At 44.8% G+C, this 21,017-nt stretch overlaps 1 protein-coding gene across 1 annotated transcript in view; it reads left to right on the top strand.

Annotated features, from left to right (window-relative positions):
* The window catches only part of ADCY2 (adenylate cyclase 2), a 1,664,414-nt gene that overhangs the window by 1,423,523 nt on the left and 219,874 nt on the right, over window positions 1-21,017 (top strand). The window contains exon 18 of the mRNA XM_063922769.1: window positions 2,542-2,726. Within this exon, the coding sequence (XP_063778839.1) occupies window positions 2,542-2,726 (185 nt within the window). The remainder of the gene's footprint in view (window positions 1-2,541; window positions 2,727-21,017) is intronic.

The raw sequence follows: 21,017 nt of genomic DNA, 5'->3' as shown, positions 1-21,017 counted from the left end.
TGGCTGCAAAGTGCTCATCTTCAGGAGGGCCACAGATTCGGCATACAGGACTGGGTCCTGGTGACCACGGATGCCAGCCTTCGAGGCTGGGGGGCAGTCACACAGGGAAGAAACTTCCAAGGACTATGGTCAAGTCAGGAGACTTCCCTACACATAAATATTCTGGAACTGAGGGCCATTTACAATGCCCTAAGTCAGGCAAAACCCCTGCTTCAAAACCAGCCGGTACTGATCCAGTCAGACAACATTACGGCAGTCGCCCATGTAAACCGACAGGGCGGCACGAGAAGCAGGACGGCGATGGCAGAAGCCACAAGGATTCTCCGATGGGCGGAAAATCACGTGTTAGCACTGTCAGCAGTGTTCATTCCGGGAGTGGACAACTGGGAAGCAGACAACCTCAGCAGGCACGACCTCCGCCCGGGAGAGTGGGGACTTCATCCAGAAGTCTTCCAACTGATTGTAAACCGTTGGGAAAGGCCACAGGTGGACATGATGGCGTCCCGCCTAAACAAAAAGCTAGAAAGATATTGTGCCAGGTCAAGAGACCCGCAGGCGATAGCTGTGGACGCTCTAGTGACACCGTGGGTGTACCGGTCGGTTTATGTGTTCCCTCCTCTTCCTCTCATACCAAAGGTACTGAGGATAATAAGGAGAAGAGGAGTAAGAACTATACTCATTGTTCCGGATTGGCCAAGAAGAGCTTGGTACCCGGAACTTCAAGAAATGATCTCAGAGGACCCATGGCCTCTGCCGCTCAGACAGGACCTGCTGCAGCAGGGGCCCTGTCTGTTCCAAGACTTACCGCGGCTGCGTTTGACGGCATGGCGGTTGAACACCGGATCCTGAAGGAAAAGGGTATTCCGGAGGAAGTCATTCCTACGCTGATTAAAGCTAGGAAGGAAGTAACCGCAAACCATTATCACCGCATATGGCGAAAATATGTTGCGTGGTGTGAGGCCAGGAAGGCCCCAACGGAGGAATTTCAGCTGGGCCGTTTCCTGCACTTCTTACAGTCAGGGGTGACTATGGGCCTAAAATTGGGTTCCATTAAGGTCCAGATTTCGGCTCTATCGATTTTCTTCCAGAGAGAACTGGCTTCACTACCTGAAGTTCAGACTTTTGTTAAGGGAGTGCTGCATATTCAGCCCCCTTTTGTGCCTCCAGTGGCACCTTGGGATCTCAACGTGGTGTTGGATTTCCTAAAGTCACATTAGTTTGAGCCACTTAAAACCGTGGAATTGAAGTATCTCACGTGGAAAGTGGTCATGTTGTTGGCCTTGGCTTCGGCAAGGCATGTATCAGAATTGGCGGCTTTGTCATGTAAAAGCCCTTATCTGATTTTCCATATGGATAGGGCAGAATCGAGGACTCGTCCCCAATTTCTCCCTAAGGTGGTATCAGCCTTTCATCTGAACCAGCCTATCGTGGTGCCTGCGGCTACTAAAGACTTGGAGGCTTCCAAGTTGTTGGACGTAGTCAGGGCCCTGAAAATTTATGTTTCCAGGACAGCTGGAGTCAGAAAGACTGACTCGCTATTTATCCTGTATGCGCCCCACAAGTTGGGTGCACCTGCTTCAAAGCAGACTATTGCTCGCTGGATCTGTAGTACGATTCAGCTTGCACATTCTGCGGCTGGACTGCCGCATCCTAAATCGGTAAAAGCCCATTCCACGAGGAAGGTGGGCTCTTCTTGGGCGGCTGCCCGAGGGGTCTCGGCTCTTCAACTTTGCCGAACAGCTACTTGGTCGGGGTCAAACACGTTTGCTAAATTCTACAAGTTTGACACCCTGGCTGAGGAGGACCTAGAGTTTGACCATTCGGTGCTGCAGAGTCATCCGCACTCTCCCGCCCGTTTGGGAGCTTTGGTATAATCCCCATGGTGCTTATGGAGTCCCAGCATCCACTTAGGACGTCAGAGAAAATAAGAATTTACTCACCGGTAATTCTATTTCTCGTAGTCCGTAGTGGATGCTGGGCGCCCATCCCAAGTGCGGATTGTCTGCAATACTTGTATATAGTTATTGTTTAACTAAAGGGTTATTGTTGAGCCATCTGTTGAGAGGCTCAGTTGTTATCATACTGTTAACTGGGTATTGTATCACGAGTTATACGGTGTGATTGGTGTGGCTGGTATGAGTCTTACCCGGGATTCAAAATCCTTCCTTATTGTGTCAGCTCTTCCGGGCACAGTATCCTAACTGAAGTCTGGAGGAGGGTCATAGTGGGAGGAGCCAGTGCACACCAGTTAGTCTAAAGCTTTCTTTTAGTTGTGCCCAGTCTCCTGCGGAGCCGCTATTCCCCATGGTCCTTACGGAGTCCCAGCATCCACTACGGACTACGAGAAATAGAATTACCGGTGAGTAAATTCTTATTTTAAACATCTATTTTTAGGGGACAGGTCTGCTTTGCTTAAATGTATCAATATATTGCAGGTTAGCCTGAATGACTCACTTTCAGTCATTTTTGTAATGTAAAACCTATTGTCAAAAAAAGTAAATTAAAACATAATGCTTTCACTTTCTTTGATTTTATCTACAGTACTTTATATACAGTTGTATTCTTGGATTTATTTCTTGCTCTGTTTTTCTACGGATAAATTATGAGTTGAAAATGATTATCATGCTCATCGCGCTGGTGGTGTACAATATCATTCTTCTTCATACACATGCATCCATGCTTGAAGCTTACAGTAGATATCTATACGCAACGGTGTCCATAGAAAGGTATGTTGTTCTTTTTTTTAAAATAAATGTTAATTTAATGTACAATGATTAATGTATATTTAAAGTAAATGTTTTATGTACAAAACATTTACTGTATAGACAAGTTATTATTATTATTATTATTATTATTATTATTATTACAGGTTGAGTCTCCCTTATCCAAAATGCTTGGGACGAGAAGTATTTTGGATATCGGATTTTTCCGTAGTTTGGAATAATTGCATACCATAATGAGATATCGTGGTGATGGGACCTAAGTCTAAGCACATAATGCATTTATGTTTCGAATACACCTTATACACACAGCCTAAACATCATTTTAGCTAATGTTATAATATACTTTGTGCATTAAACAAAGTTTGGGTACATACACACAATTTATTTATGTTTCATATACACCTCATACACACAGCCTGAAGTTCATTTAATACAATATTTTTAATAACTTTGTGTATTTCAAGACTGACAAATACGGTCGATTTGTGTTCCTTGAATGTAGACTAAGTTCCCAACCCTACTACATACTGGCGGTTTATATCCCCCCCCCATTCTCGTACGATGTACTACAGCAAGCCGCTTCATTCATAGCCTCCTCTCCGGACACCCCGGTAATCTGCTTGGGTGACTTTAACAATGTCATGAATTTAGCTTTAGACAGATGGCGCTCTCCGCAGGCTGCTGGGGTCCGCTCTAGTCCTACTAAATTTGCTGATTTTCTGAATAATTTGCAGTGGGTGGATGTGTGGAGAGCTCGGCACCCTACGACTAGACAGTTTTCATGCTTCTCTGGCACGCATGGTTCGTTCTCCAGGATCGATCTGACCCTACTCTCCCCCGTTCTTCTCCCTAGGGTGGTTGACGTCCAATACGAGGCCCGGGGTATATCTGATCACTCCCCTATGGTGTTGACTCTCGCTATAGTGAGCCAGAGGGGTCAATCTTATTGGAAACTGCATCCTTCCTGGCTGCTGCAAATAGGTGACTGCTCTGACCAGGTGACTCAGTGGGAGGGATACTTTACTGACAATGTAGGCTCGGCCCCCGGAACAGTGGTTTGGGATTCATTTAAGGCATTCCTAAGGGGAACGTATATTAGACGTATTTCTGCCCTCAAAATGTCCTGCAGGGAGAGAGAGCGAGCCCTTGAGAGTGACGCCAGGGATTTGGAATCTAGATACTTGGTGGATGGCACCCCTGCGCTGAAGGTACGCTGGCTGGCGGCCCAGTCGGCATGGGTGGCTCATCTGTCTGATAAAAACTCGCACTCGCTTCTATTTCAGGCTACTAATATTTACATGCAGGGCGATAGGCCAGGTGGCCTGTTGGCTCGATTGGTGCACAGTGACCGCCCAGGTTCTACAATTGCTCAGATGACCGGTAGCGATGGCGCCCTTGTGAACACCACGCCGGAAATTGCGCAGCTATTCCGCTCCTACTATGCTGAGGTCTACAGTTCACAACTGGTAGACTCGACATCAGACCTCTCCGCTTATTTAAGTAATATTCCCCTACCCACACTCCCCCCGGAGGCCTCTGAGATGCTGGAGGCACCATTAACTCTGGAAGAGGTAACGGCGGCTATTGGCTTGTCTCCCAGCGGCAAGGCACCGGGCTATGACGGCATCCCCTCAGAAGTATACAAGACCCACATTGATTTTTTCGGTCCTAGGCTTCACGCCCTGTATTCTGATATTTTTGTTAATGATCAACTCCCCCCCTCTATGGCGGAGGCGATTATTATAGTGATCCCGAAGCCCGGAAAAGACCCTAGATCCCCAGAATCCTATAGACCGATATCATTGATTCCCACTGACGCTAAGATCCTGGCAAAGATTTTAGCAGTTCGACTCAACACCGTAATTACTTCCATTATCCACTCCGACCAGACCGGCTTTATGCCAGGGATGTCCACTTCTATTAACCTACGTAGATTATATACCATCTTACAAATCCCATATGACTTCCCCTCTGACTCGGTAGTGGTCTCACTGGATGCCGCCAAGGCATTTGACAGTATCGAGTGGTCCTATCTATGGGAGGTCATGACAGCTATGGGTTTCGGGCCTAATTTTATAAAATGGATTAAATTGCTTTATCAGCACCCGACTGCCAGGATCTCAGTGAATGGCTATATCTCTCCCTCGTTCCACCTGTTTCGCGGGACCAGGCAGGGATGTCTTCTGTCCCCAACCTTGTTTGCCCTGGCCATCGAACCCTTGGCCTGTCTAATAAGGTCCCACCCAGGCGTGGTGGGCATTCATACCGGCCCTCGTGAGGATAGGATTGCCCTTTACGCTGACGACATGCTGTTGTTTCTGCAGGATTACACCAGGTCTATGCCTACAGTGTTGCAATTGATTGAGGAGTTCGGTGTATATTCAGGCCTTCATATTAACTGGTCTAAGTCCTCTATTATGCTTGTGATTGGCCCCCACCCTGCTGCTCCTAAAATCTCCCTACCGCTATGTTGGACGGCGAAATTTAAATATCTTGGGATTCAGGTAACCAATGACCCCTCTGACTTTACACCTTTGAACCTTGATCCGATTATGCAACAAATTACTCGTAAATCCAAGACTTGGTGTAAGCTTCCATTGACTGTATCTGGCAGGGTCAGCCTCGTAAAAATGATAATACTACCTAAGATTCTATATGTGGTTCTGCAATCCCCTGTATATATTCATCCATCCTTCTTTAGAAAATTGAATAGTGTCCTGTCTTCTTTAATATGGGCTAGCAAACGTCCTAGAATACAACTGAACACTCTCACCAGGCTGCGCAGCGACGGAGGTCTGGCCTTGCCAAACTTTCAGATGTACTACTATGCCGCTCAGCTGTCTCATATTAGTGCATGGGTGCAGGATACTGGCGTCACTTCTCTACACTGGGTATTTGTCCGATGCTACTTCCCCGACTTATCCCCCCTGCAGGTGTTGCTGAGTGGGAGCTTGGCCCGGTTCCTACCTCCTCTTATATACCAAGCCATGAAGGTGTGGCAGGCACTAAAAATTCTTTTGAAATTTGATGGATTGGACCCGGACACCCCCCTCTGGTATTCTAAATGGCTCCCTGAACTGTATGCGCTCGAGGGGAGGGAAGTTTGGGCCCCTAAATCAGTGATTTCCATAAATCACCTTTATACGGATAATACGCTCAAATCCTTCCAACAACTAAAAGATGAGTTTAATTTGCCTAACTCCTATTTTTTTAGATACCTCCAGCTCAGACATGCCTTGCAGTCCCAATTCGCCAATTCCCCCCCTAAAATTATACCATTTCCCATTAAGACCTTTGCAAGTATGCTGGGTCGAGTTAAGATGATTTCCCATGCTTATGGTTATCTACTCGCCAAACTCCATATAGATCCTTTGACACGTCTCCGTGTCAAATGGGAGCAGGATCTGGGCCCCATAGATGAAGAGAACTGGGCCCTTGCTTTGGAAACTCCGTGCACGGTTACCAAATCCATCAGGTATCAACAGATACAATACTTCCTTTTGCATAGAATATATATGACCCCGGCCAGACTGGCCAAATTCGGGACGGGTCGTGTGGGTGACTGCCCTAAGTGTGGGATGACTGCAGGTACTTTTTGGCACCTCATTTGGGATTGTCCGGTGTTGCGGGCTTTCTGGGCGGGGGTCGGATCGATTCTGGGGAACACAGGGGTGGACGAGGCCATGCTTACGCCGCAATTTTGCATCCTGGGAATGGGTAGCTCTGACTTTGTGTCTGGTCCAGAGGGCCTATATGCTCGCAACATATGTGCAATGGCGAAGGTGAGCATTGCGAGGCTATGGATGGCCCCTAAGGGCCCTACACTCCCCGCTCTTAAGGCACTAATAAACGACACTGTTTTTAAGGAACGATACATTTATATGAAACACAATGCCTCCGCTAAATTTGATAGAATTTGGTCTCCATGGCTGGAATCCATATACTCCGTCCCAGACCCTACAACTTAATGGTGATAGGGTTACTAACAGGTCCTGGATTTGCCAAGTTATGATCTTCTAGGGTCATAGGCTTCCCTCTCACCCAATGGGTTGTGAATGAGAGAGTGGCTCTGTGCCCATCTGGACAGGGTAGGATTTAGAGTGCTAGTATCCCCCAATGCGTCCTCTTCCCCATAATGTTTTTTGTCTCTTTGTTTTTTTAATTTTTTTTATTTCTGGGGTTCTCTGTGTTTGGTTTCTGATTGTTTTCTTCTCTTTTAAAGGGTTTTACTCGGACGGATTGTCCGTAAGAGTTATATTTGAGGGGGGGGGAAAAAACAAAACAAAGTATAATGTGATTTCATGAATACTAGAGTGTACAGATAATGCAAAATAATGGTATATATAACTGTACATTCCTATGCGCCTATGAGCAAATGACATAGTTTGAAAATAAGTCGAAAGTGAATGCTGTTCCCCGATGAGGACATGTCATTACGTGTTTAATGTGTTCCTGTTATGCAATGTCTGTATGCAAACTACTCTCCTTCGAAATAAAAATACTTTATTTAAAAAAAAAAAAAAAACTTTGTGTATTAAACAAAGTTTGTGTACATTGAGCCATCAGAAAACAAAGGTTTCACTATCTCACTCTCACTCAAAATAGTCCATATTTCGGAATATTCCGTATTTTGGAATATTTGGATATGGGATACTCAACCTGTATTAGTACTACACTGAATAAGATATACAATGCATTGCACATATTTTCCATCTGTAATACTGTAGTTATAAGTAGTTTATATTGAATATACTATAGCTTACTTGAATATGTTTAGACTCTTCATAACCCTTTGAGTGCTACTGGCATAACTGTTCTATACATGCACCACTGTTTGTAGAGATTCAGTATGATATCCCGGCTGATGGGATGCTGGCAGTCAGAATACCGATGGCGGCATCCCAATAGAGTAAATTCTGACAGAGCAGATATAAGACTGTTTCCTCCTCTCCTTTACCTCCTAACCTCCCCGTTCTGCAGCCTATTCCTAACCTCTTCCCTGAGTGCCTGACCTTAACCTCCCCCTTAGTGCCGAAACCTATCTTGAACGCAACCCGTTTCTAGATAGCAGCAGATGTAACAGGAATTATATGTTGACTCCCTCTCCATAGCTACACAATTGTGATAATTAAACTTAATGGAAGCTATCCCTTATTACATAAATAAACACAATGGCCGACGTTAGCAACAGACATAATGGGGGAGATTCAAATGTTTGGGTGTCTTTTTTTTTCCTGTCTATTAGATAGGAAAAAACAGACTCCCAACTGACTTTTCAAACATTTGAATCTCCCCCAATTAGTCCTAAAAATAATACAGAGTAGGAGACCACAAATAGGTTGAACTCGATGGACAAATTGTCTTTTTTCAACCATTTTTCAACTATGTTACATTACATCACATAAATGTTCTGGAAGATTAAAAAAAGCACGTGCCAGAACATAATGTTATGGCCTACAAACCTAAATAAAACTTCTAAATAAGTTGTCATCCTCAGTATGTTGCCAGATATTAATTATACAGTTAATAGTAACCAGTAGAAGTATTAGAGGGTTCTATACTTCCATTTTTTCATTCCTGCCATTTTGGATTTGTTGCAAGAACATACAAATTTAAAACTGGTATTTACAAACTCTATGCAATTCTTTTTCTTGTAGATTAATAGGCATTTTGGGTGTTTTATCATGTTTGTATGAGAGGTTTAGCCGTGAACAACGGCTTTTATGTATCTTTTGTTATAATTATGTAAACTGTTCCTAATTTACAGAGAGAAGATCAGTTGCTTAATTGGGTGTAGTAGGGTATGCCGGCGGCCGGGCTCCCGGTGGCCAGCATACCGGTGCCGGAATCCCAACCGCCGGCATACCGACAGCTGGGCGAGCGCAAATGAGCCCCTTGCAGGCTCGCTGCGCTCGGCGCCACGCTATCTATTCTCCCTCCAGAGGGAGAAAAGGTGTCGGTATGCCGGCTGTCAGGATTCCCTCGCCGGTATACTGTGTGCCGGGGTCCCGACGGCCGACAAACCTTTATCTGCTCAACCCCTTTGGGGGATAAAAATCATTAAAGTGCCAGCAAAATTGTTGCAAGAATATGGTTGCATTCGATTCTAACACATATATATATATATATATATATATATATACAGGGCTTAAAGTGGTCCTGGTGAGGTGGTGAAACTCATGGAGAAGGACCATGGAGGCACCAGGACCTGAGGAAGTAGTAGGTGGCTGCAGCTCATCAGTGACACTTGTGCCACCTGTATCATTGATTGACGCAGATGATGAGGTGGGCTTTTCTGTTGGAATTACTGTGCAGGGCAATGGAGATGGTGGAACTAGTTCCCCCTACCATTACAGGTGGTGGAACTCAGTTCCACCTCGTTCCCCCCCACTTCAACCCCTGTATATATATATATATATATATATATATATATATATAAACACTGACCCATCACAAAATCTTCTGAACCACCAGGACTGGGAACTTGACATTTGGACAGTAGCTTGCTTTCGTGACGTAGGCACCCACTAAGAAGGGATTTTTCAAATTTCTACCCACAAGGGGATTAAAAGGGGTGAGATGATTATTGTGAATTCCCCCCTCACAGTGGAGAGTTAAGACAGCCCGCACAGCCGGGGCTGTAAAGAATGCATGGTGCCGGCGATACAAAGTCATGCAGGGGGAAGGACACAAATAGGGTAGCCATATCAACTGCCACCCCTAAACACTGTCAAAAACCGCTGGGTGTGGCTCCCCTCTTTGAATAATGGACTGCTCTGCAACTGCCACTGGCAAGGCATTTCAGCCTTATGGTTCAGGCTATTCTGTGATGAGTCAGTGGCATTTGTCTTTTATATATATAGATTTCAGATATAAGTACTTAACCAACCTATTTCCAATCATGAGAGAATAGTGCCTCAATAAATAGAGGTTACCTTGTCACATGAACTAAACATTGCCGAACTTCTCAGAGAGCTATAGGAGGAGGAAAGGAGAGATAGATATTTTGACTCTTAAATGCATTAAAGGAAAGCTTGATAGTCAGCAACTGCTTATCTGCTGTGTAAAGTGTACAGACAGCTCTCCCAGTGACCTAAAGTGTTGTGCAAACTGAAGACCACCCGCTTAATTTTTGCTCCTGGTTGATAATATCCCTGGTTCTCTGAACACCTACAAAGTTAAAATCATGATAACTTTACATGCTGTTTGCAGTTATCAGTATTAATTTTTCTTCCCTGGGTTTTATAACTTAACATTTAATAAACATGTAAGTAAAATACATTGTAACAAAGTTTAAAAGCATACCCGGCAAGAGATCATATGTGGTCATTCCGAGTTGTTCGCTCGTTGCTGATTTTCGCTATGCTGCGATTTGTTGCTGACTGCGCATGCACATGGTACGCAGGGCGCATGCGCTAAGTTATTTAACACAAACTTAGTAGATTTGCTGGTGTTCGAACGACGATTTTCAGTCGCACTGCTGATCGGTGAATGATTGACAGGAAAGGGGCGCTTCTGGGTGGTAACTGAGCGTTTTCCAGGAGTGTGCTAAAAAACGCAGGCGTGTCAGGGAAAAACGCGGGAGTGTCTGGAGAAACGGGGGAGTCTCTGGCTGAACGCAGGGCTTGTTTGTGACGTCAAACCAGGAACTAAACGGACTGAGATGATCGCAATCTAGGAGTAGGTCTTGAGCTACTCAGAAACTGCAAAGAATTATTTAGTAGCAATTCTGCTAATCTTTCGTTCGCTATTCTGTTATGCTAAAATACACTCCCAGAGGGCGACGGCCTAGCGTGTGCAATGCTGCTAAAAGCAGCTAGCGAGCGAACAACTCGGAATGAGGGCCATAGTTCTGTGTTTTTACTTGGACGGTATTACACAGAACATGATATTTTTGGCTGCATCTGCTCAGCAGCAATGTGTGAATATTTGCTTTTAACCAAAATAGTGTACTGAATGGTAATATGGAAATAATTGTGATTTCCGCAGAATGTCTGCTTTCAGAAAATTGGGACTTTGGGGGCAAAATTTTGGTTCAATTAATTTTATAGTAGTACATATTTTGTTGATAACTTTAATCTATATGAATCTCCTATGCAAAGACCCATTCAATCCAATGTTAATTGGTGTCCAATGAATTGTTGTCACCTTTATCTGCTCAACCCCTTTGGGGGATAAAAATCATTAAAGTGCCAGCAAAATTGTTGCAAAAATATGGTTGCATTCGATTCTAACATATATATATATATATATATATATATATACAGGGCTTAAAGTGGTCCTGGTGAGGTGGTGGAACTCATGGAGAAGGACCATGGAGGCACCAGGACCTGAGGAAGTAGTAGGTGGCTGCAGCTCATCAGTGACACTTGTGCCACCTGTATCATTGATTGACGCAGATGATGGGGTGGGCTTTTCTGTTGGAATTACTGTGCAGGGCAATGGAGATGGTGGAACTAGTTCCCCCTACCATTACAGGTGGTGGAACTCAATTCCACCTCGTTCCCCCCCACTTTAACCCCCTGTATATATATATATATATATAAACACTGACCCATCACAAAATCTTCTGAACCACCAGGACTGGGAACTTGACATTTGGACAGTAGCTTGCTTTTGTGACGTAGGCACCCACTAAGAAGGGATTTTTCAAATTTCTACCCACAAGGGGATAAAAAGGGGTGAGATGATTATTGTGAATTCCCCCCTCACAGTGGAGAGTTAAGACAGCCCGCACAGCCGGGGCTGTAAAGAATGCATGGTGCCGGCGATACAAAGTCATGCAGGGGGAAGGACACAAATAGGGTAGCCATATCAACTGCCACCCCTAAACACTGTCAAAAACCGCTGGGTGTGGCTCCCCTCTTTGAATAATGGACTGCTCTGCAACTGCCACTGGCAAGGCATTTAAGCCTTATGGTTCAGGCTATTCTGTGATGAGTCAGTGGCATTTGTCTTTTATATATATATAGATTTCAGATATAAGTACTTAACCAACCTATTTCCAATCATGAGAGAATAGTGCCTCAATAAATAGAGGTTACCTTGTCACATGAACTAAACATTGCCAAACTTCTCAGAGAGCTATAGGAGGAGGAAAGGAGAGATAGATATTTTGACTCTTAAATGCATTAAAGGAAAGCTTGATAGTCAGCAACTGCTTATCTGCTGTGTAAAGTGTACAGACAGCTCTCCCAGTGACCTAAAGTGTTGTGCAAAAATCTACCTTTTTCCTCAAAGTATAAGTCCTAAGGAGAGCAAGAAGCTAAACAAGGAGACCTAGGGTCCTTTGGAATATAGTCAGGCTATCCCTGCAAATCTTACATCTTTAGCATACAGTGGGTGGAGCTTGGCCTGTCGTCCCAGCATTTACAGCACTGAGCAGGGCAGCATCAGAGGTGGGACGGGGCAGAGAAGAAGGCAGATTATTCTCCACATTGCCAGCCTTTTGACAGCATCAATCCGGGGAAGGCCTGTCTGGAGGTGCGGCCTGACAAAGATTGGCAGCAATGGGGCGGAGCATGTCCTGTTGTAAGTCTAAATGCTGATCTCCTGTGATAAACTAACCAGTTAACTTTAGGTATATCCCATTGTCCAGAAAGAAGACAGAGACTACAGATTCCCATACAATAAAATCTTTGTGATTATACTTGAAATTCCATAGTGAAGCTCATGCTATTTCGCTGGTACATATTATATAAATGATAGAATAATTAGGAAAAATTCAAACACTTAATTATGAAATTTATATATTAATAAATGAACCTAGACTTCCCCCCCCCCCCTTATCTGCTCCAAAGTGAAGAGTACTACAGCATTTGATTCTATCAAAGTAACGAAAATGATTGGGATCCTTGAAGTGGCAACTTTTTTGGTCCTAATATGATGTAACTCAATATCACCACACAGACAGGCAGCCAGCAAAGTGAGACTGGATGAGAGGCTAAATCCATATTTTTTAATCATAAAATAACCAGTTAACTGGAATCGAATAACCAGTTAACTGGAATGATTGCATGGGACGCAACCAAAGCCATCTGGGCTTTCACTGTCATAGTCGCATCTGGGGGGGTCATTCTGAGTTGATTGCTCACTGCCGTTTTTCGCAGCGTATCAAACAGATTACTACTGCGCATGCGTATGCACCGCAATGCGCACGTGCGTCATACGGGTACAAAGCAGGTCGTTGCTGGGTGATGGATTTAACAAAGAATCCATTCGCACAGCTGATCGCAAGGAGATTGACAGGAAGAGGGCATTTATGGGTGTCAACTGACCGTTTTCTGGGAGTGTTTGGAAAATCGCAGGCGTGTCCAAGCGTTTGCAGGGCGGGTGTCTGACGTCAATTCTGGAACCAAAAAGACTGAAGTGATCAAAAGGGCTGAGTAAGTCCAGAGCTACACAGAAACTGCAAAAAAACTTCTTTGTCCCGCTCAGCTGCACACGCGTTCGCACACTTGCATAGCGAAAACACACTCCCCCGTGGGCGGAGACTATGCGTTTGCAAGGCTGCTAAAAGTAGCTAGCAAGCGATCAACTCGGAATGACCCCCCTCATACGACAATGCAGACTGCCTTCATCCACCATATATTAAAAAATAAATCAGCTGTGTATATGTGCAGAATTAATTTGCTCCTTCTACAATCCTCACACAGGGGAAGTCTGCCCCACATGCTGCCCCCCCCCCCCCCCACTAATATGTGAACGCTTCGCTCAGAGGCGAAATGCTCTTATGATAAGGGTAGCCCTCTGCGCTCAGGCAGATGGCTACCCACCATGTTTTTGGTCACAGCAGCTTCGTGTGACACCCCCCCAACACCACAACACTGCCCCCTAAATGCCACATTGTTGCACCCTCCCACCCCATGAATGCCTCTGTTTGTCATTCAGCTTCATGTACAGTTTAGCTATTTTAGCAAAACTGCTACTGGCTGCGATCGCATGCTTGGGGCCACCCAGCACAGGACAAGGCCACGCAGCATGCAGATGGCAATGCAATTGTGATCGCATCGCTGATTTGTGGACGCCCACCTACCTCCGCAGCTAAGCTGTGAAGGCATGCACAGAGCAGTCATTTTCTGGGTCGCAGCGGGTGCATGTGATATCACATGGCCGACTCAAACCCACACGTTTCCACAGACATGACCGTCCAACACAATGTCACCGCCTCCGCAAAGCCGCGTCGCCGCCTGATACCGCCAATCAGGCAGAAGCGTTCGCATCAGTGAGATGCGAACGCATTTCCCCAGCCTGCACATGTGCAGTGTGGGTCCTGCATGTGTGCACTGCAAGGGCAGATGGGGAGTTTGATCAATTCTCAGTAGCATCTGCTACTGAATACCCCCTTATGTGCTTTGTTTTGCTTTTGTTGCTCTGTCCTCCACATAGCCATATTTACACATTGTTGCACACTGGGGAATCTGTCTTTAAGAATTCTTTTATTTCACTTACCAGGGGCATAATTCCCAGAGGCAATGGAGTCACCTGCCTCCGGGCTCCAAGCCCTGAAGAGGCTCCAGCATGTACAGTGTGGATCACAGCAGGATCCAAGTGTGACTGCTGCTTTTCCAATAGAGCTCTATAGCTGTTCTGTCCCAGGAGCCATGCTAACACCTGCAATAGGGAACAGGCGGCTCCCGCTAGGTACCAATCAGCCGGAGCTCCAGCAAGTGATGGTGCACCCATCGCTGCTGCTGGACTGTGAGATGGGACCTGCCAGTAAATGCTGATTCTCCATGCTGCAGACAGCTGAATCTCGTGAGTCTGACCCTGACCCACCAGCTGTTGTCACATAGCATAGCTGGAGTACTGCCAATTCACTGTGGGCTCTGGTCTATGTAGACCAGCTGAGAGTGCTATCTATATAATTATCGACAGTAAGTCTTGTGTGTTTATACACACACACTAACAGACATACACACACTATTGACGGGATGTAACTGAGTCCAAGATCACTGTGGTGCAGAAGGCTGGCTGATCTTGGACATTTTTTTTAAAAGTGCCATAACCTACATGGCATTGTTTTGCCTTGTAAGCAGTTACCCCTTTAAAAAAAAGGCCAGAGATCGGCCAGCATCCCACAGCTGCAGGTCACCTGGGAGGCATGGAACGGGATTTCATTATGAGGTCACTTTAATTGCAAGCAATGCCTGTGATATGCATTGGCAATGGTATTGGAAACCAAGCAATGACTCATCAAATTATCCCCAATTTTGTCCCAAAATCACATTTTTGTTTGCAGTGCAATAGGGGTTCATACAAAAATACACAATCTGCAGGGCTACCAGAATGCACAGTATTTGCACACTAAATCACGGCATTGATTGCAATTAAATCAGACTCAGAGTTTAAAGCGGGGAAAACAGCAGCTGTCCAAATCAAGTTTCAGGTTGGCACGGACACCTGAGGCATGGAGAAAGATGGAGGTTCCTAGAACAGCTGCTGACAGCAGGGTCATAACTAGGGTGCTGCGATCGGTGCGTCGCACACAGCTCAAATGCCCTGTGTGCATAGCCATGCACCACCATGATCTGCAAGTTCCTACTGCAGTGTACTTTGTCCAAGTTTTGGTGCCTCTCTCCACTAGCCCCTGCTCCTGGCCTGCTACTGCTACAGGAGACATACTAAAGATGATGGACCAGGTGCAGTCATTTACCCCCACTGGCAGTCCCAGTGTGTGTGCTATCCACCCATATCTGGACCCCACTTGTCCAGTGAGTGGAACCCCACTGGGATAGTGCATGCCACAAACACCCCACACTCTGCCACTACTCTACTGAGTCTGGCCCACAACACTGCATTCTGCTGCCCATGCTGTCACCATGAGGCTACCACCAATGGTGTGCTGGGCCTGCGATCAGGGTGACATACCTGCAGCTGCAATCATGCTGCACTGCAGTGCTGGCTTCTTGGAAGGGCAATGTTGCCACTAGCCCAGCCACCTATAAGTCATACTTCCACAGCTGAGCTGTCTCCACCTCCTCTCCTACTATTGGTGTGCTAGTGACACTGGGCTGGGAGATAACATCTTATGATGTCTCATCTCCCAAGAAGTGCAAAGCAAGGAGGAGTATTAGGATGGACTCAGCAGAAATGTGCAGAGACAGAGCCGTCAGAAACTGAAGCGTTTGCATCAGCAGGAGGAAGGTGAGTAGCTGGATTGGACTGCCTATCATAGGTCTGAGGTTTCACAGTGGATTGATCTTTTATCAGACAGAAATCAATTCTGGGAAATGACTTTAATTGAGGGGGAATGGGGTTGTCAGTCTCGGGGGCTGGGGGGGGCAATTTTGGGACATGATTTACTTTAGGGTGAAGTGGGTTTGCCAGGTCAGGGAGTGGGTGGGCATGATTTTAATTAAGGAATGAAGGGGTTGAGAGGTATGAGATGGATTATAAATGAGAATAGTAGGGGAAAATGTAATGTCTGGGCAGGGTAATAACTAAGGTGGTGTGGCTAGTGCTGCGGCACAGAAGTTTTGTGGGTGGAACTGGCCACATAATGAAATGGACACTACTGTTCAGTGTAACAGGAATAATGGACACTGTTGTGTGGTGTAATGGAATAACGGACACTACTGTGTGTTGTAACCCATATAACTACTTTGCAGTGTAATGTGACTAGCAGACAATACTGTGTTGTATAATGTGAACAACAGACACTACTGTGTGGTGTAATATGAATAAGGGGTACTACAGTGTGGCGTAATGTGAATAACGGACACTACTGTGTGGTGTAATGTGAATAACAGGCAATGCTGTTCAGTGTAATGTGACTAACATATACTACTATGTTGTGTAACAGGAATAATGGAAACTGTTGAGCAGTTTAATAGGAATGACATACAGTAGGCTACTGTTCAGTGTAATGTTAATAATGGACACTACTGTGTAGTGTAATGTTAATAACGAGCACTACTATGTGGTGTAATGTGTATGAGGGACACTATTGAGCAGTGTAGCGTGTATAAGGGACCCTAATGTACGGTGTAATGAGAATTACAGACATTACTATGTGGTTTATTGTGCACAAGGGACACTACTGTGCTGTGTGACATATATAATGGACTCTACTATTCAGTGCCGGTTCATCAGTCACATTGAAGGTGTCAGCCATCAGTTGAAAATCAATCCTTGTGCCAGACCAAACCAAAAAGATGTCATCTATGAAACGATAATAGAATAGAATCTTAGAACTGTATGGGTGCAAAATATATATTTTTTCATATGATGTCATATACAGATTGGCATAGGCTGGTTCCAATTTTTAGCCATAGCGGTGCCCTTTACCTGGGTATAGAATTGTTGCCCATACATAAAAAAATGTTTTTTAGTACCAGTTCAACCATTCCAACCAAAAATACAACAGGAGGTGAAATATGGCCGTTATCAACAAAGATATCATGGATTACTGCAATGCCTTGTTCATGGGGTATCACTGTGTATAATGATTGCACATCTAGTGTGGCTAATTCAATTGTTTTGCAAATATACAGTATATGGAATATATTTTCTTATTCTCAACAATAAATACCCACTGTAGCACCTAAATTTACACTAGTTTTTATATTTTTATTTACATTTATTTAGAGACCAGCGGGTTTGGATCTCCAAGATCCGAAAGCCCCCCGCCCCGAATTTCACGATCCGAGCCTGGCTCGGGACTTCCCAACAAACTCGGATCCCAGAGCGAGGCAAAACATTATCATCCCACTGTAAAATTCTCGCGGGTTTTGGATTCAATATAAGGAGCCACATGTCACCGCCATTTTCAATCCAGATTTGGAGAGTGAGGGAGACAGGGGTGCTGCTGTCCTGTTCTGGGGTGGGGTCCTGTGCTGGTGTACTGTGCTGTTAGGGTTGCTGCTGTTCTGTGCTGTTCTGGGGTGGTGTACTGTGCTGTTCAGGGGTGGTGTCCTGTGCTGGAGTACTGTGCTGTGGAGTAGGGGTGCTATTGTCTTGTGCTGTACAGGTTTGCTGTTCTGGGGTGTCCTGTGCTGATTTGGGTTCTGTACAGTGGTGCTGCAGTCCTGTGGTGTACAGGGGCACTGTTCTGTGTGCTTTAAAAATACAGGGGGGTTAAAAATAAAGGAACACAGGCCCTGTCTGGTATGTTGTAAAAATACAGGGATGCTGTGAAAATACAGGGGCGCTGTGTTCTTGTCCTGTATTCTGTAAAAAATAAAGGTTTGTTAAAATACAGGGATGCTGTGAAAATACAAGGGTGCTGTGTCCCTGTCCTGTATGCTGTAAAATACAGGGGGGAGGGTTAAAAATAAAGGAACACTGTCCCTGTCCTGTATGCTGTAAAAATACAGGGGTGCTGTGCCCCTGTCCTGTATGCTGTAAAAATACAGGGGGCTTTAAAAATAAAGGAACACTGGCCCTGTCCTGTATGCTGTAAAAATATAGGGGTTCTGTGAAAATACAGGGATGCTGAGTCCATGTCCTGTATGCTGTAAAAATACAGGAGTGTTGGAAAAATAAAGGAACACTGGCCCTGTACTGTATGCTGAAAAAACACAGTGGTGTTGTAAAAAACAGGGCTGTGAAAATATAGGGGTGCTGTGTCTCTGTCCTGTATGCTCTAAAAATACAGGGGTGTTGTGTCCTTGTCCTGTATGCTGTAAAACTACAGGGGTTAAAAATAAAGGAGCACTGGCCCTGTCCTGCAAGTGGGGTGCTGTAAAAATACAGGGGTGCTGTCCTGCATCCTGAACACTGGCCCTGTTCTGTATGCTGTTAAATTACAGGGGTATTGTAAAAATAAAGGAACACTGGCCCTGTCCTGTATGCTGTAAAAATACAGGGGTGCTTTAAAAATACAGGGGTGCTGTGAAAATACAAGGGTGCTGTGTCCCTGTCCTGTATGTTGTAAAAATACAGGGATGTCGTAAAAATAAAGGAACACTGGCCCTGTCCTGTATGCTGCAAAAATACAGGGGTATTTAAAAATAAAGAGGCACTGTTCTGTGTGCTGTAATAATAAAGGGGCGCTGTCCTGTGAAATGGAGAACAAAAATTCTGAGGAACAAATAGTGAAAGATCAGGAACCAATTCCAGTTCCTAGTACTAGTGCGGAAACTGCTGTTGCCACCAGTCATGATATTGCCGATGCAATTCCATCATCATTGTCTGCTAAGGCCAAAGCCCAATGTCAAAGAGGGCATGTAAAATTCAAGAAGAAAAAATTAATAACCAAAAAAAAAAAGAAATTATCTGAAGAGAAACGTAAAATTGGCAATATGCCATTCATGACACAAAGTGGCAAGGAAAGGCTAAGACCTTGGCCTATGTTCATAACTGGTGGTTCAGCTTCTCATGAATATGGAAGCCCTCCTCCCTCTCAAAAAATAAATAAAGCTTGTTAATGCACAGGAAAAAACAACTGTGCATTCAGAAATATCACAAATCCCCAAGGATAGTCCAAGTGTGTCCAAGATTGTGATGTCTAGGCCTGACCTTCCCAAGACTGTATGGGAAGAGAAGGCTCCTACCACCATTTTCCATGCCCCATGCAAGTGCTGGAAGGAGCACTGCCAGTCCAGTTGCTGATATTGCGATAGAGGATGTCACTGTAGAAGTACACCAGGATGAGGATATTGGTGTAGCTGGTGCTGAGGAGGACATTGACAATGAGGATTCTGATGGTGATGTGGTTTGTTTGAATAAGGCAACAGTGGAGACAGTTGTTGGCCATGGAATGAAAAGCCCATTGTCATGTTTGGGCAAAATACCAAAAAATCCACCTCTGTGGTGTGAAATTATTTCTTTGTGAGGATGAGGATATAAACACTGAAGGTGGTAAGGAATTGGAGGATGAATATGAGGACGACATATTGCCTCTGTAGAGCCAGTTTGTGCAAGGGGAGATTAATTGCTTCTTTTTTGGTGGGGGCCCAATCAAACCAATAATTTCAGCCACAGTCATGTGGCACACCCTGTTGCTGAAATAATTGGTTTGTTAAAGTGTGCATATCCTGTTTATACAATATAAGGGTGGGTGGGAGGGCCCAAGGACAATTCCATCTTGCACATCTTTTCTTTGCCACATCATTCTAGGGGTGCTGCCCTATATGGAGTGCTCCCTCTCTGCCTTATCAGTCCAGGGGTGCTGCCCCACTGCTGTTTAAGTCCTGGGGTGATGCTGCCTGTCTGCTGTGCTGTGTAATTCTCCAGGGGTGCTGCCTATGCTGTATAAGTCCAGGGGTGTTGCCTATCTCCTGTATACATCCAGGAGTGCTGCCTGTCTGCTGTGTAAGTCCAGAGGCGCTGCCGTATAATTCCTAGGGTTCCTTGTCTGAACCCACTCATCTCTAGTAGATATGTTTTCTAGTGTGCGCTGTGTACCCAGTATTAGAGAGATGTTCTTCTCAGTTATTTCATGTTAGGGACTCAAATGAATGGCTCCAATTAGTCAACCTTAATTTTGATTTATTAATGTTCCACATTTTGGGATTATTTACAAGATGCGCAATTGTTGTACAGGGTTCTTTTCCATTATTTTGTAAATGTTTTCTCTTTAATAATTGTACAATATAAGGGCTGCGTAGGGTTATCGCAAGACCTTGCGGTGTTAGAAGAACTCAGTTTCAGTGATCTTGCATTGCATCAGCTTTTTATTGCACTGCAGCACTAGATGGGCCAGGAGCTCATGTAAGGCACAAACAGCTACTGAATAAGGGACCAGTATGGAGTCTCATGGTGGCTTACAGCCAGGAAGATGTCTGGCTTGCTAGGCTGAGGTATGCTGGTGGCCCAGAGGTTAGCATTGCTTCCTCCCACAGTCATACTTGTAATATGAAATGAGTTTGGACTAGAGTGGTAAGCTCCACTAGGGCACGGGCTGAATAACAAAAAATTAACTGCACAGTCCTGCTTAATACTGTACCGAACCCAACCGAACTCAACTTGCCCGATCCGAGGCTGCTGTGGGGGCTCACGAGGGGCTGCTAAAATATCTAAAGGGATGCTTTATTTCAAAATAAAATATGAATAAAATAAACAAGACACACAGGTATGCTCACATGCGTGTACCTGGGACACACAGGTATGCTCACATGCGTGTAACTGGGAGCTGTAAAAAATGAAAATAAGGCATCTGCCACAAAATATGTAAATAAAAATGCAATTAAAAAATGGAAAAAAAGAAACCCACAAGATTTTCACAAAATAAGTCTCCAGACTCTGTGGAGGGGAAAATATCCAATCTTGATCCTGTGGTATAAATAATTTTATTTGCATCCTAGCATTAAATCCGAGATTATCGTAATCCTTGATAATGGAGAAGGGGGT

Source organism: Pseudophryne corroboree, chromosome 5 (assembly GCF_028390025.1).
Source record: "Pseudophryne corroboree isolate aPseCor3 chromosome 5, aPseCor3.hap2, whole genome shotgun sequence".
NCBI classification, from domain to species: Eukaryota; Metazoa; Chordata; class Amphibia; order Anura; family Myobatrachidae; genus Pseudophryne; species Pseudophryne corroboree.
The sequence above is the reverse complement of the archived record's forward strand: the minus strand, read 5'-3'. Positions and strand labels throughout refer to the sequence as shown.